Genomic DNA, 21,372 nt, shown 5'->3' with positions numbered 1-21,372 from the left:
AGTTAGGAGCTCTCTGAGAGGATTCTCAGAATCTTTAGGGATACGGGCCCAGAGCCATATGGCTCTGACAGAGACTAACGCGATGTGTTTACTGAGGTATAGCTGATTGAATGAGAGCAAAATGTGATCGGTTAACATAACTTACCCCGTCCTAATATTGAAATACATATATCTTTACTCATATGCAGTTGCGTGGTGTAAACACTTTTGCAGGTATTGCGTTAACGTTACCATTCTTAATGCAGTTATAACTGATCCAAAACGATTTAAAATAATTGTACATGACATCTTAAGCATTAACAGACACCGTTTTAAACCATCTAGCGTTACAAAGCTAAGCTTAATGTAGTTTTACTACAACGTACACAGTTTGTAAATACACAATCACCTTAATGCATTGTTCATTATAAACGTGCGATTATTAATTATATTGAGACTGATGTACATAGAGAAGATGACATAACCATGTTCTCTGAGTGTGTAAATTACACTTTAGCCACATTCATCGTGACACGCACTAACTTTAGCACATTATTTAATAGGTTATTATCAAAGATTCATATAAAAAGAAATTACACTCACTTCTTCTGGTTAAGATGAAGCAGGAACACGAATAGTTACAAACCCATTTTTCAGCAGCAGCTTCGCAAAAACTGCTTTATACTGACCCTCCTTTTTAAAGCAGTATGGTAAGAAATGATTCGCGTAAACATGAACCCATTTAGGTAGATCAGCGAACACATTCCCTCAGTGCTGTCAGTTTACTTCTCACTCAGGGCGGGTCTATGCTAAAACACTGCTTTCTATCAACTATCGCAGGAGCGGCCTCTGTCTGTGTTACGCCACAACGACTGGCATCTGAGAACGGCTCGATATGAGAAGAGGCTAATTATTTAACTTAATTAAAACAAAACAGCTTGTAAAAGTGCATGTGGCACCGGGTGACCCATTTAATAAAAAAAAATAATAAAATGAAAAAAGGTATAAAACTTAAAAAAAAAAACTGCACTAAAATTCAACAAACAAGAATCGCAAATCATTTGTTTCAGATCAGGATTTTGGAGCAATTTCGTGAAGCTTTTTTCAGATTTTTTTTCCAAACAGTAGAAAACATTAAACCATTAAGCCAGTACAGTTATAAAAACAAAACAAAGAAAAAAAGTATACACAAATACAAATCCCTTTAGGAAATTAATGTAGTTTTACTATAGTGAAAGTGAAGTATACTTTATTAGTAATACTATATATTTTTTATCTACTTCTCTTTTTTAGAATTTGAAATAGAAGATATTGTTCGAGTGAGATCTATAATCTTTAGTATAATATAACAAATACTAAATATTAACTATAAACCAGTTCATTAAACCAACTGAAATAATGCATAAAAATAGAAAAAATAAATACAAAAAAATTAAATATTAAATATATAAAAAACAATTATTAATCATACAAATAATATTTAAATAAATGTGATTAAAAAATAAATGAATACATACATTAAAAATAGAATGTTAAATATAAATATAAAGAATAAAAAATTTATCAAAATCGATAATTAAAAATACAAATAAAATTTAAATGTGATTAAATACAGTCAAATTAAAAAAACAGAAAAAAAATTAATACATTAAGTGATTAATAACTTGTAAAATGTTAAATATATTAAATAGAAGATATTGTTCGATAAGTGAGATTTCTAACTGAAGTCCTTGAAAATCTAAAAAGTAGTGCTTGAAAAGTCCTTGAGAATTTTACAGTATCTGTACAAACCCTGTAATTAAAATTGACCATTTTACTCAATATTTGTGTTGTGTATTTTTAATTTTTATACTTATCTGAATGTTATGAGATAAGCTCAGATACCAGTGTTATCGTTAACTGAAACTAAACTAATAGTTTTAACATATATACATAAGTATTAAAAATAATAGTAATTTTTGATCATTTAAATAAAGCTAAAATAAAAAATAATAAATAAAATACGAAAAAAAATGAAATGCACTAAGTACTAAAATTTCCAAAACTAAAACTGAAATGCTGCAACTAATAACATTAATAAAACTTAAACTGAAACTAAAATGAAACTGAAAATATAAAAATAAACGCGAGATAAAAATATTAAACAAATACTATAAAAGTAAATGAATAACATTGTTAGAAACTTGCTAAAGTCAAGCCCCATTTGAATCAATTCTCAGTCGTGTTTTTCACACACTTCATTATTTTGTGCCTATGTAGTCTTTCCAAATCGCTTGCTTGTGAAGTTCCTTTTGAAGGCAGCTGTCTATGTAGACATCAAGGCAGCTCACAAGGTTTTGGAACAGAGCCTGTCTCTATATGATCTCTTCTTCTCATCTTTTATTCTTTTCTCACCAGTTCCATTTTTGGAAACTCCCAAATACGCTCCTCTCCTTATGGACGGTATGTTGAGTCAACCCATCCCGACCGGCCTTCAGCATCCTCACCCGCTGCTCCGCGCCAAGAGCGAGAACACGATGACGACGCTCATGGATCCCGTAGCGCTGCCCGCCGCTGCCGCCAGCATGCCACCTGCTCAGGTAGCCCTTTACCTCCTGCTGGCCATCTAGGGAACACGCGAGCACAGACATCAGTAGGCAAATCATTTGTTTTTTCTCGTTTCAATCAGACTCAGCGCCGGGCCTCTTTCGCTTTGAGGAGCTCCAGCAGTCCTCGTGGAGCTCGAACCCGATCCCCGTCTCGTGGAAGAGAGGGAGGAGAGACGGAGGAAAGGCAGCAAAAACAAAGAGGGAGGCAGGGGTGAGTTTAGATACCAAAATCTGTCTCTGGTGAACATTTTTGACCATTGTCAAAACCATTGTTGTTGACCAACAGTCTTTACATGAACCTTCTGAACAAACCAATTCACTAAACTAAATAAATGAGTAAAAATGGGAAAAAAAAACAAATACATAAAAAAAAAAAAAAAAAATTAATATATCAAAATCAATAATTAATAATACAAATAAAGAAATACATTTAAAATATTTAAATAAATGTGATTAAATAAATACATACATTAATAAATAGAAAAAACAGAAAAGTAATAAATTATTTCAAATAAAATGTTAAATATATTAAATAAAGTATGTTTATTAATAAAAGTGAATGAATGAGTAAATAAATAATTTAGGGAATAGAAAAAATAGCATAATGTAACAAAGACTAAATATTAACTGTAAACCAATTCATTAAACCAATTGAAATAATGAATAAAAATAGAAAAAAATAAATACATAAATTATTTAAAGAAATTAAAATATGAAATATATCAAAATCAATAATTAATCATACAGATAATATTTCAATAAATGTGATTAAATAAATAAATATAAATGAAAACATATATGTAAATGTATACATTTAAAAAAACACAAAGTAATACATTATTTAAAATAGAAAGTTAAAAATATTGAATTATATTGAGTTATATTTAATAATTAAAAAATATTAAATATTATTAAAAACCAATTCACTAAACTAACTGAAATAATGAGTAAAAATAGAAAAAAAAACAAAGAATAAAAAAATGAAAACAATAAATATATCAAAATCATTAATTAATAATACGGTAACACTTTACAATAAGGTTCATTAGTTAACATTAGTTAACCACATTAGTTAACATGAACTAATAATGAACTGCACTTATACAGTATTTATTAATCTTTGTTAATGATAATTTCAACATTTACTAATACATTATTAAAATTTTGTTAACATTAGTTAATGCAGTGTGAACTAACATGAACAAACAATGAACAACTGTATTTCCGTTAACTAACGGTAATAAAGATTAGTTAATACAGTAACAAATGTATTGCTCATGGTTAGTTCATGTTAGTTAATACATTAACTAAGGTTTAACTAATGAACCTTATTGTAAAGTGTTACCAATAATACAAATAAGATTAAAATCAATGTGATTAAATAAATAAATAATAATAAATAAATTGTATTTAATTAATAAAAAATGAATTAAATTAAATAAAGGTGAATGAATGAAGGAATAGGAATGAATAAATAAATAAATAATATAGGGAATAGAAAAAAAATAGTATAATGTGAAAAATACTAAATATTACCTAAAAACCAATTCACTAAAATAACTGAAATAATGAATACAAAAATACTTAAATAATAAGAATTTATTATTTATAAAAAAAACGTTGCATATATTAAATAAATTATATTTAATAATAAAAATGAGATTTAAAATAAAATGATATAAAAAAAATGAAGTCAATTAAATATATGTGAATGAATGAATGAATGAATGAATGAATAAAGAAAAATACAGGGAATAGAAAAAATGTATAATGTTACAAATACAAAATATTTTCCATATATTTCACTTTTGTAGTTTTTTAAATAATATTTTATTTTATATTTTTCATTTTATTTTAATTTTCACTAATAGTTTTGTACTTTTGTCATTTTTAAATATATTTTTTTATGTTTTTGTTTAGATTTTAATTTATTTATTTAGTTCAGTTTTAGCTTTTTTTATTTCCCGTTAGTAATTTTTATTATATTTGTTTCAGCAACATTTCTAATTTTCTTTTTAATCTAATATTTTTTATTTTATTTTATTCAGCTTTATTTAAATTATTGAAATAGACACTGTAATGCTTCACATGTGAGATGGAGAGTTTCTAGTCAAAGCTACAGTATTGTGGAAACGTTAAAAGCGCCGTTAGTTTAGTTACTTACCAGTGATCTGTGTTGAATACACTACAAATGATGACAAACTGCACAGATCTTCCTGACTGAGAAGAACAGTTCGGGCTGTGCTGCAAAATCAATCATCAGCCTCTCAGCAGGCCTAAAGCACAGCAAACCAGAGCCGCTCTTGCAACCATGAGCTGCTTTTTAAGCTAAGTTCAAACCGATGGAAATGAGAATCACCTTAGGCCATCATAAATTAATAAATGAATTTCCCAGGATGCCTCAGGGTTGTAATTACGTTTGTTTTCTTTCAATTTGCACTGTTGTTTGATTTCAGTGCTGGTAAACGGCCCTTTGAATAAACAGTCTCAACCTGTCAGGAACTTTTCCGGGTCAAATTTCACACCAGAATCAAACGAAAATATAAGAAATTATATGTTGCTTTAAGAAAATTAAGTCTGTTTTTTGTATTTTAAATTAAAATATTATTTAATGTTTAAACATTATGTAATATAAAATAACTTAACAATAATAAATCCAAACATTTAACAGTATGTTTGTGGTTCTCTGATGTTGGTTAATGGTCACATGACATGCAGGTAAACGTATAAAAAATGTTTACTTAATTGTTTTCATTTCAGAAGTATTTATGTTAATTTTAGTAATTTTTAATCAACTATAATATTGGTTATATTGCTTTTAAATAAATTAGTTTGAATAATTTAATTTAATGAAATATTAATTGTATTGCCAGATTGAGATTTCAGGAAAAAAATAAGTATTTAGGTTAATTTGACATTTTTTTTTTATAAACTATAATATCGGTTATATTGCTTTTAAAATTATTTTAATTGACAAATTTAATTAAATTAATTGACTAAAAAAGATTAATTATTAATTTGAAAAAAAAAGAAAAAAAATTGTATTATAGTAATTAGAATCAGAATGAGATTTCATATATATATATATATATATATATATATATATATATATATATATATATATATAATACATAATTTAATTTTCTGTTGTATAGCCTTTAATTAATTGAAAGAAACAACAGTAGAATCGGAAAAAAATGCATATGTTTTGTACATTTATGTTGTATATTGTTTTATCTTAATTGTTTTTACTTTAGAAGTTTTTATTTTAATTGGACTTTTTTTTTCCTTTTTAATAAATTATAATTCTGGTTTAGGGCTGGGCGATTAATCGAAAAATAATCGAAATCGACATTCAGAACCTATAATCGTTAAAATTTTTCCAGGAAGATTATTTCAATTACTTTCCCTTTAAAAAACACTAGCTCTCCATTCCGTTATTCCGCCGACATGTCGATGGAGAGCTTAAACAGTATTTATACAGTAAAAAGTATTTACAGGATATACAAGGGTAATTTTATTTAGAGGAGATATTATTTTCTACTTTTAATATGAAAAACATTGAAAATTATTTATTTTGTTTCCAATAGTGCAAGTTATTTATTTTCACTAATTTAAGAAAAATGTGACTTTTCGTTTTAAGCAATGCTTGCTTTAATTTCAGTTGTTCAACACTGATGTTCAATTAATAATCAGATCGTAGATAGTGTGTTTCCTTCAATTATTTTAAAATCAAGTAATGCACCCTTCATCCAAAAATCTCTCGCTTGTAATATGTGAACATATTTACTGTACAAAACTTGTCAGTGAACTATGAGGGCAAAAAAATATTATATAAATATAATTAAATATAATTTTATTAATAAATAAAATAATCGTTCATTAATCGTAATCGGGTTAAAATGTTCAATTAATCGAGATTTTGATTCTAAGCCAAATTGCCCAGCCCTATTCTGGTTGTATTGGTTTTAAATTTATTTAATTTAATAATTTCATTTTCTGCTGTATTGCCTTTATTTAATTGACTTTTAAAAAAGAAACAACAAAAAACATTGTATTTTAGTAATTAGAATCAGATTTTAGAAAAAATAAATAAATATATATATATATATATATATATATATATATATATATATATATATATACACACACATTTTATAAACATAAAAAGTGCTTTATCTTAATTGTTTTTACTTTAGAAGTATTTTAATATTTTAATTAATTTTTATATATATTAATATTTTAATTTGACATTTTTATCCCTTTTAATCAACTTTAATATCAGTTATATTGCTTTTAAAATAATTTTAATTTACTAATTTAATTTAATTTTCTGTTGTATTGCCTTTAATTAATTGACTTTAAAAATAGAAACAACAACAAAAAATATATAGTAATTAGAAATTTCATTCTGATTTTAATATATAATTTTTTATATATATATATATATCAGAATGAAATTTATATAAAAAAAATTATATATTAAAATCAGAATTAAATTTCTAATTACTATATATTTTTTTGTTGTTGTTTCTATTTTTAAAGTCAATTAATTAAAGGCAATACAACATGAGTGGTCTAAAAACCATTCAGAATAATTATGTAGTAATAATAACCTAAATTAACAAAATATAAATGCAAATCTAAAATGTGTGGATGCAATAAAGTAATAAGAATGGTAAATGTGCTTACACTAATTGTTACGACCATTTTAATGCTTTTGTTTTTGTTTTTAATGATATTTAATGATTTTAAGCCAAATGTCATTATTTCTTTCTTTTTCTTTTGAGGCAAAACATGACCTGGACATTTTGTCTAGAGATTCATCATACTGTATTCTAGCTTATAGCGTTTGAGACGGTTTCACTTAACATTAGCATGAACATCAGGGCGACTTTACAGGAAAACCACTTGTATTGATAACCAGAAAAATGTCATTGATTATATGGACGAATTTCAGTGTAAATACACATTTAGATCTTTACCTCTATCATTGTGCTGTTTTTATATGTTAAACTGTCAGCGCTGATTTCTGTTGCTCTCTTATGGTACATTACAGAAGCTCTGACTCACTATTTTGCACGTCGTGATTTGCTCTGTTCGGCTTCTGGCCAAAGCGCCACTGCCATACTGAGTTAATTCTTACTCAGTGGCTTCGAAACAAACACTTTCAGCTGTGTACAAGCATCAATCATCATGCTAAAAACATAGTTTCTAGACTAGAAGTGGATTCTTAACCTTTGTGTCCAGCTAGTCTTGAACACTCAGTAACATCCTTGAAAAAAATATTTTTATGAGGGTTCGGTCCCACGGTGTTCAATAATAGTTGAGATCCAAATACTAAGGAGTTATTACAATCACATTCCTGCATCAAATCCTTGGAAACTTACCCTATTAAACAAAGACGAGCCAACATTATTCATTGGCACTAACGCACAAAGTCACCCGCCTACACTATTTTTTATTACTTTGGACAAGATACAACTTTTTGCCTGCATGTTTACATTACTGTATTGTCTGTCCCAGTGTTAGTATTATATATTTATGTATTTATTGACATGTTAAATTAGCTTTTATTCAGTCTCATTTTAAAACTTGTAGGAATTCTATATACTTTTTATTAATTTTTAATTTTAGTAATTTTTTATTTTTATTTTAGGTTTATGTGTTTTAGTTTATTTTTATTAGCAACATGAGTAAAAGTACACAAACCTGGTTTATGTAATTGATTATGAATTGAATCAGTGAGTCTTTTTGTTTTTTCTTCATTTACATAAACTATGAACAAGCCAATTCACTAAACAAAATAAATAAAAATAAATATATATTTATAAATATAGATATATAAATAAATACATACATAATAATAAAAATAAGGTTTAAATAAATAAATACATTATAAATAGAAAATAAAAAAATACTAAAGTAATACATTATTTAAAATAAAATGTTAAATATATTAATTTTAGGTTTGTTTTGTGTTTTTTGTTAATTTTTATAAGTTTGTGTATATATAAACAGTGCCTTGTGAAACTATCCATGCCCCTTCATTTTTTTTAAATTTTGTTATGTTGCTGCCTTATGTTAAACTACTTTAAATTACTTTTTTTCCCACATCAATCTACACTCCCTACTCCATAATGGCAAAACAAAAAATAGGTTTTTAACATTTGTGCAAATTTATTAAAAATAAAAAACTGAAAAGATCCCGTTGCATAAGTATTCATACCCTTTTTTGGGACACTTGACATTTAGCTCAGGAGCATTCATATTGCTACTAGATGTTACTACACTTCGAATGGAGTTAAGCTTTGGCAAATTCATTTGAATGAGTATGATTTAGAAAGGCACACTCCTCTCAGAAAAGGTCTAACAGCAAAACGTACTTATTTCAGTGTTTTATTTGTAATAAGTTTGTAAAATTTGCAAATCTGTTTTTTTGCTTTGTCATTATTTTGGTGTAAATTTATTACAAATAAAACACTGAAATAAGTACATTCATTCATACCCTTAACTCAGTACAATAGTTGAAGCACCTTTACAGCCTCAAGTCTTTTTGGGTATGATGTGACAAGCTTTGCACATTTGCATTTGGCAATAAAGAATAAAGAATAAAGTTGAAATATTTTGAGAATAAATTCGATATTACAAGAATAAAGTTGAAATATTTTGAGAATAAAGTCGAAATATTTTGAAAATAAAGTTTAAATATTTTGAGAATAAAGTCGAAATATTTTGAGAATAAAGTCGGTATTACGAGAATAAAGTCGAAATATTTTGAGAATAAAGTCGGTATTACGAGTATAAAGTCGAAATATTTTTAGAATGAAGTCGAAATACTTTGAGAATAAAGTCGGTATTACGAGAATAAAGTCGAAATATTTTTAGAATGAAGTCGAAATACTTTGAGAATAAAGTCGGTATTACGAGAATAAAGTCGAAATATTTTTAGAATGAAGTCGAAATATTTTGAGAATAAAGTCGGTATTACGAGTATAAAGTCGAAATATTTCTAGAATAAAGTCGGTATTACGAGTATAAAGTCGAAATATTTTTAGAATGAAGTCGAAATATTTTGAGAATAAAGTCGGTATTACGAGAATAAAGTCGAAATATTTCTAGAATAAAGTCGGTATTACGAGTATAAAGTCGAAATATTTTTAGAATGAAGTCGAAATATTTTGAGAATAAAGTCGGTATTACGAGTATAAAGTTGAAATATTTTGAGAATGAAGTCGAAATATTTTGAGAATAAAGTCGGTATTACGAGAATAAAGTCGAAATATTTTGAGAATGAAGTCGAAATACTTTGAGAATAAAGTCGGTATTACGAGAATAAAGTCGAAATATTTTGAGAATGAAGTCGAAATATTTTGAGAATAAAGTCGGTATTACGAGTATAAAGTCGAAATATTTTTAGAATGAAGTCGAAATACTTTGAGAATAAAGTCGGTATTACGAGAATAAAGTTGAAATATTTTGAGAATAAAGTTGAAATATTTTTAGCATAAAGTCGAAATATTTTGAGAATAAAGTCGGTATTACGAGAATAAAGTTGAAATACTTTGAGAATAAAGTCGGTATTACGAGAATAAAGTCGAAATATTTTTAGAATGAAGTCGAAATACTTTGAGAATAAAGTCGGTATTACGAGAATAAAGTCGAAATATTTTTAGAATGAAGTCGAAATATTTTGAGAATAAAGTTGAAATACTTTGAGAATAAAGTCGGTATTACGAGAATAAAGTCGAAATATTTTTAGAATGAAGTCGAAATACTTTGAGAATAAAGTCGGTATTACGAGTATAAAGTCGAAATATTTCTAGAATAAAGTCGGTATTACGAGTATAAAGTCGAAATATTTTTAGAATGAAGTCGAAATATTTTGAGAATAAAGTCGGTATTACGAGAATAAAGTCGAAATATTTCTAGAATAAAGTCGGTATTACGAGTATAAAGTCGAAATATTTTTAGAATGAAGTCGAAATATTTTGAGAATAAAGTCGGTATTACGAGAATAAAGTCGAAATATTTCTAGAATAAAGTCGGTTTTACGAGTATAAAGTCTAAATATTTTTAGAATGAAGTCGAAATACTTTGAGAATAAAGTCGGTATTACGAGAATAAAGTCGAAATATTTTTAGAATGAAGTCGAAATATTTTGAGAATAAAGTCGGTATTACGAGAATAAAGTTGAAATATTTTGAGAATAAAGTTGAAATATTTTTAGCATAAAGTCGAAATATTTTGAGAATAAAGTCGGTATTACGAGAATAAAGTTGAAATACTTTGAGAATAAAGTCGGTATTACGAGAATAAAGTTGAAATATTTAGAGAATAAAGTCAAAATATTTTAAGAATAAAGTCGAAATATTTTGAGAATAAAGTCGGTATTACGAGAATAAAGTTGAAATATTTAGAGAATAAAGTCAAAATATTTAGAGAATAAAGTCGAAATATTTTGAGAATAAAGTCGGTATTACGAGAATAAAGTCGAAATATTTCTAGAATAAAGTCGGTTTTACGAGTATAAAGTCGAAATATTTTTAGAATGAAGTCGAAATACTTTGAGAATAAAGTCGGTATTACGAGAATAAAGTCGAAATATTTTTAGAATGAAGTCGAAATATTTTGAGAATAAAGTCGGTATTACGAGAATAAAGTTGAAATATTTTGAGAATAAAGTTGAAATATTTTTAGCATAAAGTCGAAATATTTTGAGAATAAAGTCGGTATTACGAGAATAAAGTTGAAATACTTTGAGAATAAAGTCGGTATTACGAGAATAAAGTTGAAATATTTAGAGAATAAAGTCAAAATATTTTAAGAATAAAGTCGAAATATTTTGAGAATAAAGTCGGTATTACGAGAATAAAGTTGAAATATTTAGAGAATAAAGTCAAAATATTTAGAGAATAAAGTCGAAATATTTTGAGAATAAAGTCGGTATTACGAGAATAAAGTTGAAATATTTTTAGAATAAAGTCGGTATTACGAGAATAAAGTCAAAATATTTTGAGAATAAAGTCGGTATTACGAGAATAAAGTTGAAATATTTAGAGAATAAAGTCGAAATATTTCTAGAATAAAGTCGAAATATTTTGAGAATAAAGTCGGTATTACGAGAATAAAGTTGAAATATTACGAGAATAAAGTCGAAATATTTTGTAAATAAAGTCAGAATTACGAGAATAACAGTCTGTGTGTTTTTGTATCTGTTGTAGAGGAGGTCAGAGGAAACGCCTGTACAGCGCCGTTCCGGGTCGCGTGTTTGTGGCGACACGTTCTCACTCCGCTCATGGTGACCGTGAGATCAACATCAGCAAAGGAGACAAGGTCAAAGGTCAGGAGACTCTTCATGGCATTCTCTTGAAGTCAATATGAGTTGCATGATAAAATCAAGTCCGTCTTGCATTCTTCTTCTTTTGCATATTTCGAATGCTTTTTAATGTCAAATTGAAATATTTAAAGTTCATTAAAGCTCTGTCAAACACTCTCAGTGTTGAGTGTAGGTGAAGGAGGATTCTGGGAAGGAACAGTGAAGGGCCGCACAGGCTGGTTTCCTGCGGACTGTGTAGAAGAGGTGCTGCCCCAAAACCAGGAGCAGCAAACAGGTACTGCATACAAATCACACCTCAGCTCTCTTTAATATCTTAGACGTGTCTCTTAGATCAAAACAAGATACAGTAGAAATAAATTAGCCTTTATGTAAGCCTCAACAGCGTCTCAAAAAGCACTTGGGTTTGAAGAGGTGCCATCGTCTGGACAATATAAACTAAAACACTTCTCATTGAAATCTCTCAAGATCAAGCAGTCTATATTCAGTTTATGAATTTTAATCCTGCTGTTCTACTTAAATGAAGCTATATGTAATAACTATCAACAAACCATAATCCTTCATTTTTTTTAATGAATCCTTTATGGGGCTTTTCTGTGTTTTTGAGGACGTCCCCAAGAGCTTTTCCCTGTGGTGATTTGCCTACTCACATAATCTTCATGCGAACAGCACACGAATATGCAAAATCACATCAATTTGAATACATCACACTTCCACTTACACAGATATACACGCCTACACGTGCTAACAGTCGGACTGTGTGTGTGTGTGTGTGTGTGTGTGTGTGTGTGTGTGTTTCAGAGAGCCGCAGTGAGAAGGCGAGGAGGAAACTGTTTCGTCATTACACAGTAGGAACGTACGATGGTCTTGAAGTGCCCAGGTGGGAACAGAATGGAATCTGAATTCACTTGTTAAAATTTTGAATAATTAAAATTTAATTAAGGGGAGACACTGCAGGCAAAAAACACTGTTTTTTCATGCACCTGTCAAGTTTGAGATTTTAGGCTTTTTGGTGTTTCATAAAGTTTTTTTTAGACTAGTGGAATGAAAACACCCAACAGACACTGTTAAGTGTTTATTTTTAGCACTTTATCTATTTGTGTCAATAGATTTCAATTACAATACATATTTTTTCTCTTACACTGAGCCATAAATCTCCACTTCAGTAACACTTATGCACATCAAACTTTACGTTTTTATTCCTGTCTATATTCCGAAGGTTTTTACAGAGGGATTTGTTCATATATAATTTGCTTGATTTTATACATTTTATTTCCCTAAAAATGGTAAAAAAAAAAAAAAATTTTGTCTGTTCTAAATTTTTTCTGAATTATGGAGTGACAAAATGAGATACCCAAAACCCCTCTGTAAAAACATTTCACTCTAATATGTAAAAAAAAAAACATTTTGAATTTGAATTTTTGAAATTTGAAACTGACTTCATCCAGTGTTAAGATTTTTATACTAGAAATGTATGCAAATTAGCACATATTTCATTAAATAATGGCTAATTTGCATATTTTAACTAACGTTTTAGAAAACTTGTAATACAAAAAAATGTTTGCAATTATCAATATAATCATTTAACTGGGTAAGTAAGGTAAACTATTAGTTGTTGTTTTTTTACCCTATTCACCTGCGGTGTCACGCCTTTTGGGTAAACTATCCCTTTAAATAGACTTTTAAACTGTTAATTTAAATTTTATTTGAAATGTTCTATAAAAATTTTTTTTTTTAATTTGTCACAATTTAAAATAGGTGTTTTACATATAAATATATTTTAAAATGTAATTTATCCTGTAATCAAAGCTGGATTTTCGGCATCATTTCTTCAGTCTTTAGTGTCACATGATCATTCAGAAATCATTCTAATATGCTGATTTACTGCTCAAGAAACATTTATGATTATTATCAATGTTGAAAACAGTTGTGCTGCTGCATATTTCTGTGTAAACCAAATCAATATTTTTTCAGGATTTAAAAAAAATAAAAATCGTAAGTTCTAAAGAACAGCATTTATTTCAAATTTAAATCATTTCTAAATGCCTTTTCTAATTATAAATATTTTTTTTCAAAAAAATCTTACTGACTCCAAACTATTAGTTAATATTCCATAATTTCTGAAATGTACTGTAATACATTTATTGGTTGCCACTTGAAAGCTGTTGTTAAAAGTAAAGTATTTTTCAACATAAAAGTCTTTACTGCTGACTTATATATATATATATATATATATATATATATATATATATATATATATATATATAAACTTAATTTTTGATTATTAATATACATTGCTAAGACCTTCATTTGGACAACTTTAAAGGTGATTTTCTCAATATTATGATTCTTTTGCACCCTCAGATTACAGATTTTCAAATAGTTCTATATTGGCCAAATATTGTCCTGTCCTAACAACTATACATCAATGGAAAGCTTAATTATTCAGCTTTCAAAATTTTTTGTGGTCCAGGGTCACATTTAACAAACAACAACAACAGCCATCATAGAACTTGTTAGGCAATTCAGTCAAAAGTAAAAAGGCAGCGCTCTGATATACAGAATTAAAGTTATACAAAATATAACTTGATGAGATTTTGCCCTTGGCCAAAATTATTTGCTCTGGAACAAATAATAGATTAATTAGACCAAAGACTACCTGTTAGATTTACGGCTAGATTAGATTTAGATGTTTAACCACTAAAGAGACATCAGAACCAGCAGTAAATTCCAGAATATCTGGCCGTGGTAAGGCTTTTATTATAACTTTAATAAAAATAAAGTTATCTTTATTAACAAAGTCATAAAGTTTGAAGTCAAAACAAGTACATTCTCGGCTAAAAACCTTCTGTTGGACTCTAATATCACACTTTCATCAGCCAATCAGATTCAAGGACCAGAAAGAACTGTTGTATAATATAATATATGTTAAAAACTAACCTAAAATCCTGTTAAACCTGAAGTGGTGTCACTTAGATTGTGCTTCTATATTAGCAATGGTTTGTTGATCCAGTGAAATCTATCGATAGGTTTTTGTCAGATGCATTCACCACAAAAAAGATTAGCGGCTGCTTCCTGTTTCAAACGTTTGCTGGGAGGTGCGAAAAGCGAGTCTCTGCCTCCACTAGACGGCTATGCAAATGTCACAGCCACTTTCAAAAAATTACACAACAATGTTTGGATCTGTGGCTCTCATGTGGAATATTAACACATGCGGTGTGAGCCGCTGCTGTCTCTCTGCTGCCGCTTTCTCGTCTCTGATCTGTCTCTCTCTCATGCTCCGTGCATTAGCTGAAACGGTCGGTTTGCAGTGGATATGTAAAATTGTGTGCATACATTGTGTTTTGCATTTGTGTATGCATGCATGGGTGTGTGTGTCCGTCCGTGGACATATAAGCTGTCTTGATCATCTGTTGCCATGCAGGCCGAGTGTTTGTGGTGAATACCAGTATCCGCTCGCATCTCTCACCCACTCATCAAAATCCCACAATTTATCTTCGCTTCTCTATGAAAGGAATAGATCACCCAAAAATATATAAATTTTGTCATTATTTACTCACCCTCATGTCGTTCCAAACCACAACGCTGTTAGTTTTTCAGAAAGACTTTTAAAGTCTCTTCCACTTACCATGGCTGCATTTATTTGATCAAAAATGCAATAAAAACTGTAATATTGTGAAATATTATTACAATTTAAAATAACTGTTTTCTATATGAATATAGTTTAAAATGTCATTTATTTCTGTGATCAAAGCTGAATTTTCAGCAGTCTTCATTGTCACATGATCCTTCAGAAATCATTCTAATATGCTGATTTTCCTGCTCAAGAAACATTTATCATTATTATCAAAGTTAAAAACAGTTGTGCTGCTTCATAATTATGTGTAAGTTCAAAAGAAATGTTTGAAACTTTACTGTCACTTTAAATCAATTTAATGTGTTCTTACTGATTAATTTCTTTAAAAAATGATTTTACTAATCTCAAACTTTTGAACAGTGGTCTATATTCTCATTATTTCCCAGTCTTCGGAAGTCCGAAGCTAAGTCTAAAGAACACACCATATTTAAGTCGCTTATTGACTGAATATCTTTTTCTCTATCAAAGCTCTGAAATCTCATTTCTGTTTGCGTCAGTGAGAAACGCCACGCAGATATGCTGTGCTACTTTTAAAGACTTTTATGGTGTGTTTTGGCCCTTTTTTTATTAACTACAAAAATAGACTATAACCTGGAGCTGTCAAGGCCAGAAAAGCACCGTGAAAGTATCATAAAAGCAGTTGAGTCATTATATTGCTATATTCTTGCTGTGTCTCATGGCATTTAAAAAATGGCTTTTGGCATCACTGACATCAAACCTGTTGCGACAGGAAAAATAATCAATGTTTAACTATTTAAATTAAGCATTCCTAGCACAAACAGTAGATTATTGCACCAGGGTTTGATTAGCATGTAATGCAGGCATTTGTATATAAAACGTGTACCTTGATTGCATTATTAGTCACTTTGGATAACATTTACATTGCTCCTCATGCAAAATGAAGCATTAAAATGAAGCATTCCTGCAATGCTTAGCGTTTGCAACACCATGGGTTTAACTCCTAGGCAATGCATGCAATGCATTTTCAGTCTGCTTCTCATGCAAAGCTATCAAAAGACTTCAGGAGGCCATTTGATATATATATATATTTATGCTGTTTTTGGCGCTTTATGTCTGCAACAAAAACCAGAAGCTATTAAGAAGTTACTTGTTAAGAACTTAATTTGAACAACTTTTCTTCAATTTTTTTTTTTAATTATTAGGGTTTTTTTTGCACCCTCATTTTTTTAAATAGTTGTATCTCAGCCAAATATTGTCCTATCCTAACAAATCATACATCAATGGAAAGCGTATTTGTTCAGTGTATAAATCTCAGTTTCAAAAAATTGACCCTTATGACTAGTTTTGTGGTCCAGGGTCACATATTTTGAAGCTGTTGTTGGCTCTTTATGTCTACAACAAAAACTGTAACCAGAAACCAGAAGCTATCAAGAAGTTGCATTTGGCATCACTGGCATCAAACCTGTTGCAATAGGAAAATTCATAAATTAAAATTGGGCATTTTTGTATCTCAAACCTGCATTCTTGTACCTAAAACCTTAGAAAGAAAACCGGAATCAGCAAAAATCAGCATCGGCAGGTCACACTTACAAAAATATACAAAAATATTGTAAATCGGATTCGGCCAAGAAAATTGCAATCAGTGCATCTCTACCAAAAATCATTAGGATATTAAGTCAAGATCATGTTCTATGAAGATATTTTGTAAATTTCTGACTAAATACATCAAAACGTAATTTTTCATTAGTAATATGCATTGCTAAGAAATTCATTTGAACAACTTTAAAGACAATTTTCTTAATATTTAGATATTTTTGCACCCTCAGATTCCAGATTTTCAAATAGTTGTATCTCATCCAAACCATACATCAATGGAAAGCTTATTTATTAAGCGTATAAATCTCAATTTAAAAAAAATTCACCCTTAAGACTAGTTTTGTGGTCCAGGGTCACATATTTTGATGCTGTTTTTGGCTACAACAAAAACTGTAACCAGAAACCAGAAGCTATCAAGAAGTTACTTTTGGCATCACTGGCATCAAACCTGTTGCAATAGGAAAATGTATCAATTAAAATTGGTCCAGAGCATTCCTGTATCTCAAACTGTAGAGCATGAAGTTTGCAATGCAATGGGTTAAATTTCCAGGCAATAAAATATGTACTGTTAATGCAATGCAAATCACTTCGGATAAAAGCATCCGCCAACTGCATGAATGCATTTCATGATTTCAGGAGGCCACGTGCTCACTCTATGCTTTCATTATATGGACAAGAGCAGCGTGAACGTGCATCTAAACATCTCCTTTCACGTTCCACGTTAGAAAGAGAATCACACAGGTTTGAAACGAGCGCAGGATTCAGTTTTTCGAGTGAACTATTCCTTTAAAGCATATTTCTCTCCCACACTCGTTTCTATCGTTCTCTCCCTCCTCTTTTTTCACACAACCCCTCCTCGTTCTGTCTCTCTCTGAATGTCGCAGTGACTGAATGTGAGCTCTGTTAAACCCTCCCTTTCTCTCTCTCTCTCTTTCCCTCCTCCTCCATCGTTCCTAAGCGTGTAGTGTCTCGCTTCGCTCGGTGTCTCTCTCTCTTTCTCTCTCTCTCTCCTCTCCTCCTCTGGCTGTGTGCGCGCTGAGAGACGAGGGGCCGGAGAGGAGGAGGAGGACTCCGAGGAGGGGGGGACATGGCAATGGGGGGATACGGAGAGAAAGACCTGTCTCTCCCTCTCTCCCTCTCATCCTCATGGCCCTCGCTCGGTCCCCAGAACCGCAGCGTCTGGTTCATTTACAGGTATCGGCTGCTCCGTTCTTTTATTGTCGCTGCGGAGAGAGAGATAGAGCGAGAGAGAGCGAGAGAGGCAGATGGATGCTCTGAAGAGGTAGCAGACAGACTGTTGAGCAGAATCAATGTTTTCATATACAGTATATATCATCTGTATGTGTGTGTGTGTGTGTGTGTGTGTGTACAGTCTGGTCGTTTATCGTAAATCAGATCCCTCTCTCTCTTACAGTGCGTGTGTGTTTATATGTGTCTATACGTGTGTGTGTGAGTCGTGAATGTGGCTGTCATCGTACATACGGCGGCGATATGTCAGAATTTTTTTTTTGCTGTGTGTGTTTTAGTCTTGTAAATGAGTTCATATGACATGTATGTGTGTTTTTGAGTCATTGAAAGGGTATGAGTCACTATGGGTGTATATGTATGTGTGTGTGTGTATGTGTGTGAAACACACAGTACATCACAGAAAGTTGTGATGCTGGGGGGTTGATCAAATACAGCATGAACGTGTGTGAGTCTCGCTGGCGTATCGTCATTTATGCATCACTATCTTTCCCGCTGTCATTCCTACACAGATGCGATATGTAATGCCGTTGGGAACGGTGTTTAAGTAGGAAAATGCTGCTGCCGGCTTGGATTAAGATTCGAGACGGATCAACTTCTAGAAAATGGGCAAACTTGTCATGTGAGGATTTTGTAATGGGAAATCATAAATGCAATTAAAAAAGGAAAACGTTCAGCTCAAGGTGTTAAATTGTAGTCTTCAGTTGCAAAAATTAACTTATTTTTGTTTTCCATCGCTGATAAGCCGAGTGTTAATTTGTTTGCATGTTGTGATTCCCACAAATATGGCATGAATATGTGGATTTAAAGTTGGTACATCTTTACAGATTTTTTGCTATTTCTAAGTTTTTGTGGTAGGTTTTGGTTTGGGTTCATTTAAAATTAGTCTTGTATAAGTCGTTTAGTTAAGTAAGTATGCGTTACATCAATGTAGTATAGTGACGCATTTGTGATGTGAAACAGATGAGTTATATGTGATCTGAACTCTTTGTCATTCATGCCTCACAGTATTCTCCGCTGTTGTGTTGATGCTGTTGAGAACTCTAATTGGGTGAAATTGTCATGTAATGATTTTGTTTAGTTACAGAAGTTGAACTTGTTTTGGGTTTCCATCACTGCTAATCTGAATCTTACTATTTGAGCTCGTTGTAATGCTCCTGGATTGATCAAATGTGGCATAAATATGTGCTAAATTTGACAAAAGATTTTGTAATTGTAAAATTAAAAATAGGCGTTTGTATGTGTTTTCTAATTCATTTTACGTAAGTCCGTTAGCTAGACATTTAGTTTTATGTTTGGTTGGGAAATTCCAGATTTTTCTTTTGTAGGGTTTTGGCTTTTAGCTTATAAGTAGCTTTATATAAGAACTTGAAGTATATAGTATGTCGTCTGCAGTGCTGCGTAAAGGCGGCCGTACATGGTGCGAATTCGGACGGTCGGAAACCGTATGGCCACGCACACGTCACGAGTGACTTTTTTTACGGACGCAGTGGTACACGGCACGATTTTAAAACTTGCTGATTTCCGAGGCAATCATATTCTGAGAGGAAGGCTGCGTATAATATACTGTGTATGTACTGTTAAATGCAACTGCTCTCTGTCTATCTCATAACTGCATATAAAAAATATGAGCCATGACACTTTGCTACACATGCAGGAACCGTCTGATCACCCTTGCGTGTGTACACTCGTTGCAAACTTGACAAAACTTCACCTCTACAGCAGTGCTAACAAGCATATGCATTAAAGACATTGGAACTGCAATGCTACTGCACTGTACAGCATTGTAATGTATGTTTTAAAGTAGTATTATGCACGTCGAGGGGGCTAGTTGGCCACCACTATAGCTAGCAATACAATAGGTGATCAACCACCGATTGATTCATCATACAGCGCTCGCTGTTCTTGCCAAAGTTCAGCGAGTTTTCCTCTTTCTGCGTGGCGCTGTCATGTTCATCTTCTTCTGTGGTTTTCTTTTCTTTAGCTTCTGATTGGTCATTTCCAGTTTGATCAACAAATCGGCTCGTTCAATCCGTCAGCCGTCAGCTTCCGAAGTTTTTTGTCATGTTTAAAAATGATCGTGAGGTCGGGAAGTGCTCGTAAGGCACTCTGCTCGTCTCGTAATTTCTCACACACCATACGAGAAGAGCCGATTTCCTCTGATATTAAAAAAAATCGCATGCGAGCTCGTACGACCTCAAAAATCGCACCGTGTACGCCCGCCTTAAATTACTTAGAAATTGCAGTCTGCTACTAATTACAAATTACTAGTTGGGAGTAATAGATTACTTTTAGGTTACTTTTGACCTAATGTGTTTATATATTTGTAAGATATAGAAAGAAATGTTAAACATTACATTACTCCAGGGTTTCCCAACCTGGGGTAAATGAAAAAAGTGCATTAAAATGAATAATTCATTATCATTTGAACCATAAAAAGTAACTGTAATCTGATTATGAGCATTTTAAAATTTAATATGTGACCCTGGACCACAAAACCAATCTTAAGTGGCACGGGTTAATTTGTAGCAATTGCCATCAATACATAGTATAGGTCAAAATTATCGTTTTTTTCTTTTATGCCAAAAATCCTTAGGATATTAGGTAAAGATCATGTTCCATGAAGACATTTAGTAAATTTGCTACTGTAAACATATCAAAACTAGAAAATGTGCAAACTTGTCATGTGAGAATTTTGTAATGGGATATCATAAGCGTAATTAAAAAATGAAAACGTTCAGCTCAAGGTTTTAAATTGTAATCTTCATTTGAGAAAATTAACTTATTTTAGTTTTCCATCGCTGATAAGCCGAGTGTTAATTTGTTTGCATGTTGTGATTCCCACAAATATGGCATGGATATGTGGATTTAAAGTTGGTACATTTTTACAGATTTTTTTTTATTTTTAAGTTTTTGTAGTAGGTTTAGGTTTGGGTTCATTTAAAATTAGTCTTATTTAAGTCTTTTAGTTAAGTAAATGTGTGTTACCTCAATATAGTACAGTGACGCATTTGTGATGTGAAACAGAC

At 30.6% G+C, this 21,372-nt stretch overlaps 1 protein-coding gene across 1 annotated transcript in view; it reads left to right on the top strand.

The window, feature by feature from the left end:
* LOC141300326 (SH3 and multiple ankyrin repeat domains protein 1) overlaps positions 1–21,372 on the top strand; it is a 79,028-nt gene that overhangs the window by 33,894 nt on the left and 23,762 nt on the right. The window contains exons 11-15 of the mRNA XM_073830629.1: positions 2,377–2,558; positions 2,648–2,778; positions 11,792–11,910; positions 12,068–12,181; positions 12,706–12,784. Coding sequence (XP_073686730.1) covers positions 2,377–2,558; positions 2,648–2,778; positions 11,792–11,910; positions 12,068–12,181; positions 12,706–12,784 — 625 coding nt within the window. The remainder of the gene's footprint in view (positions 1–2,376; positions 2,559–2,647; positions 2,779–11,791; positions 11,911–12,067; positions 12,182–12,705; positions 12,785–21,372) is intronic.

Source organism: Garra rufa, chromosome 24 (genome assembly GCF_049309525.1).
Source record: "Garra rufa chromosome 24, GarRuf1.0, whole genome shotgun sequence".
Lineage (NCBI taxonomy): Eukaryota > Metazoa > Chordata > Actinopteri > Cypriniformes > Cyprinidae > Garra > Garra rufa.
This window is presented reverse-complemented; position numbering and strand designations above follow the sequence as displayed.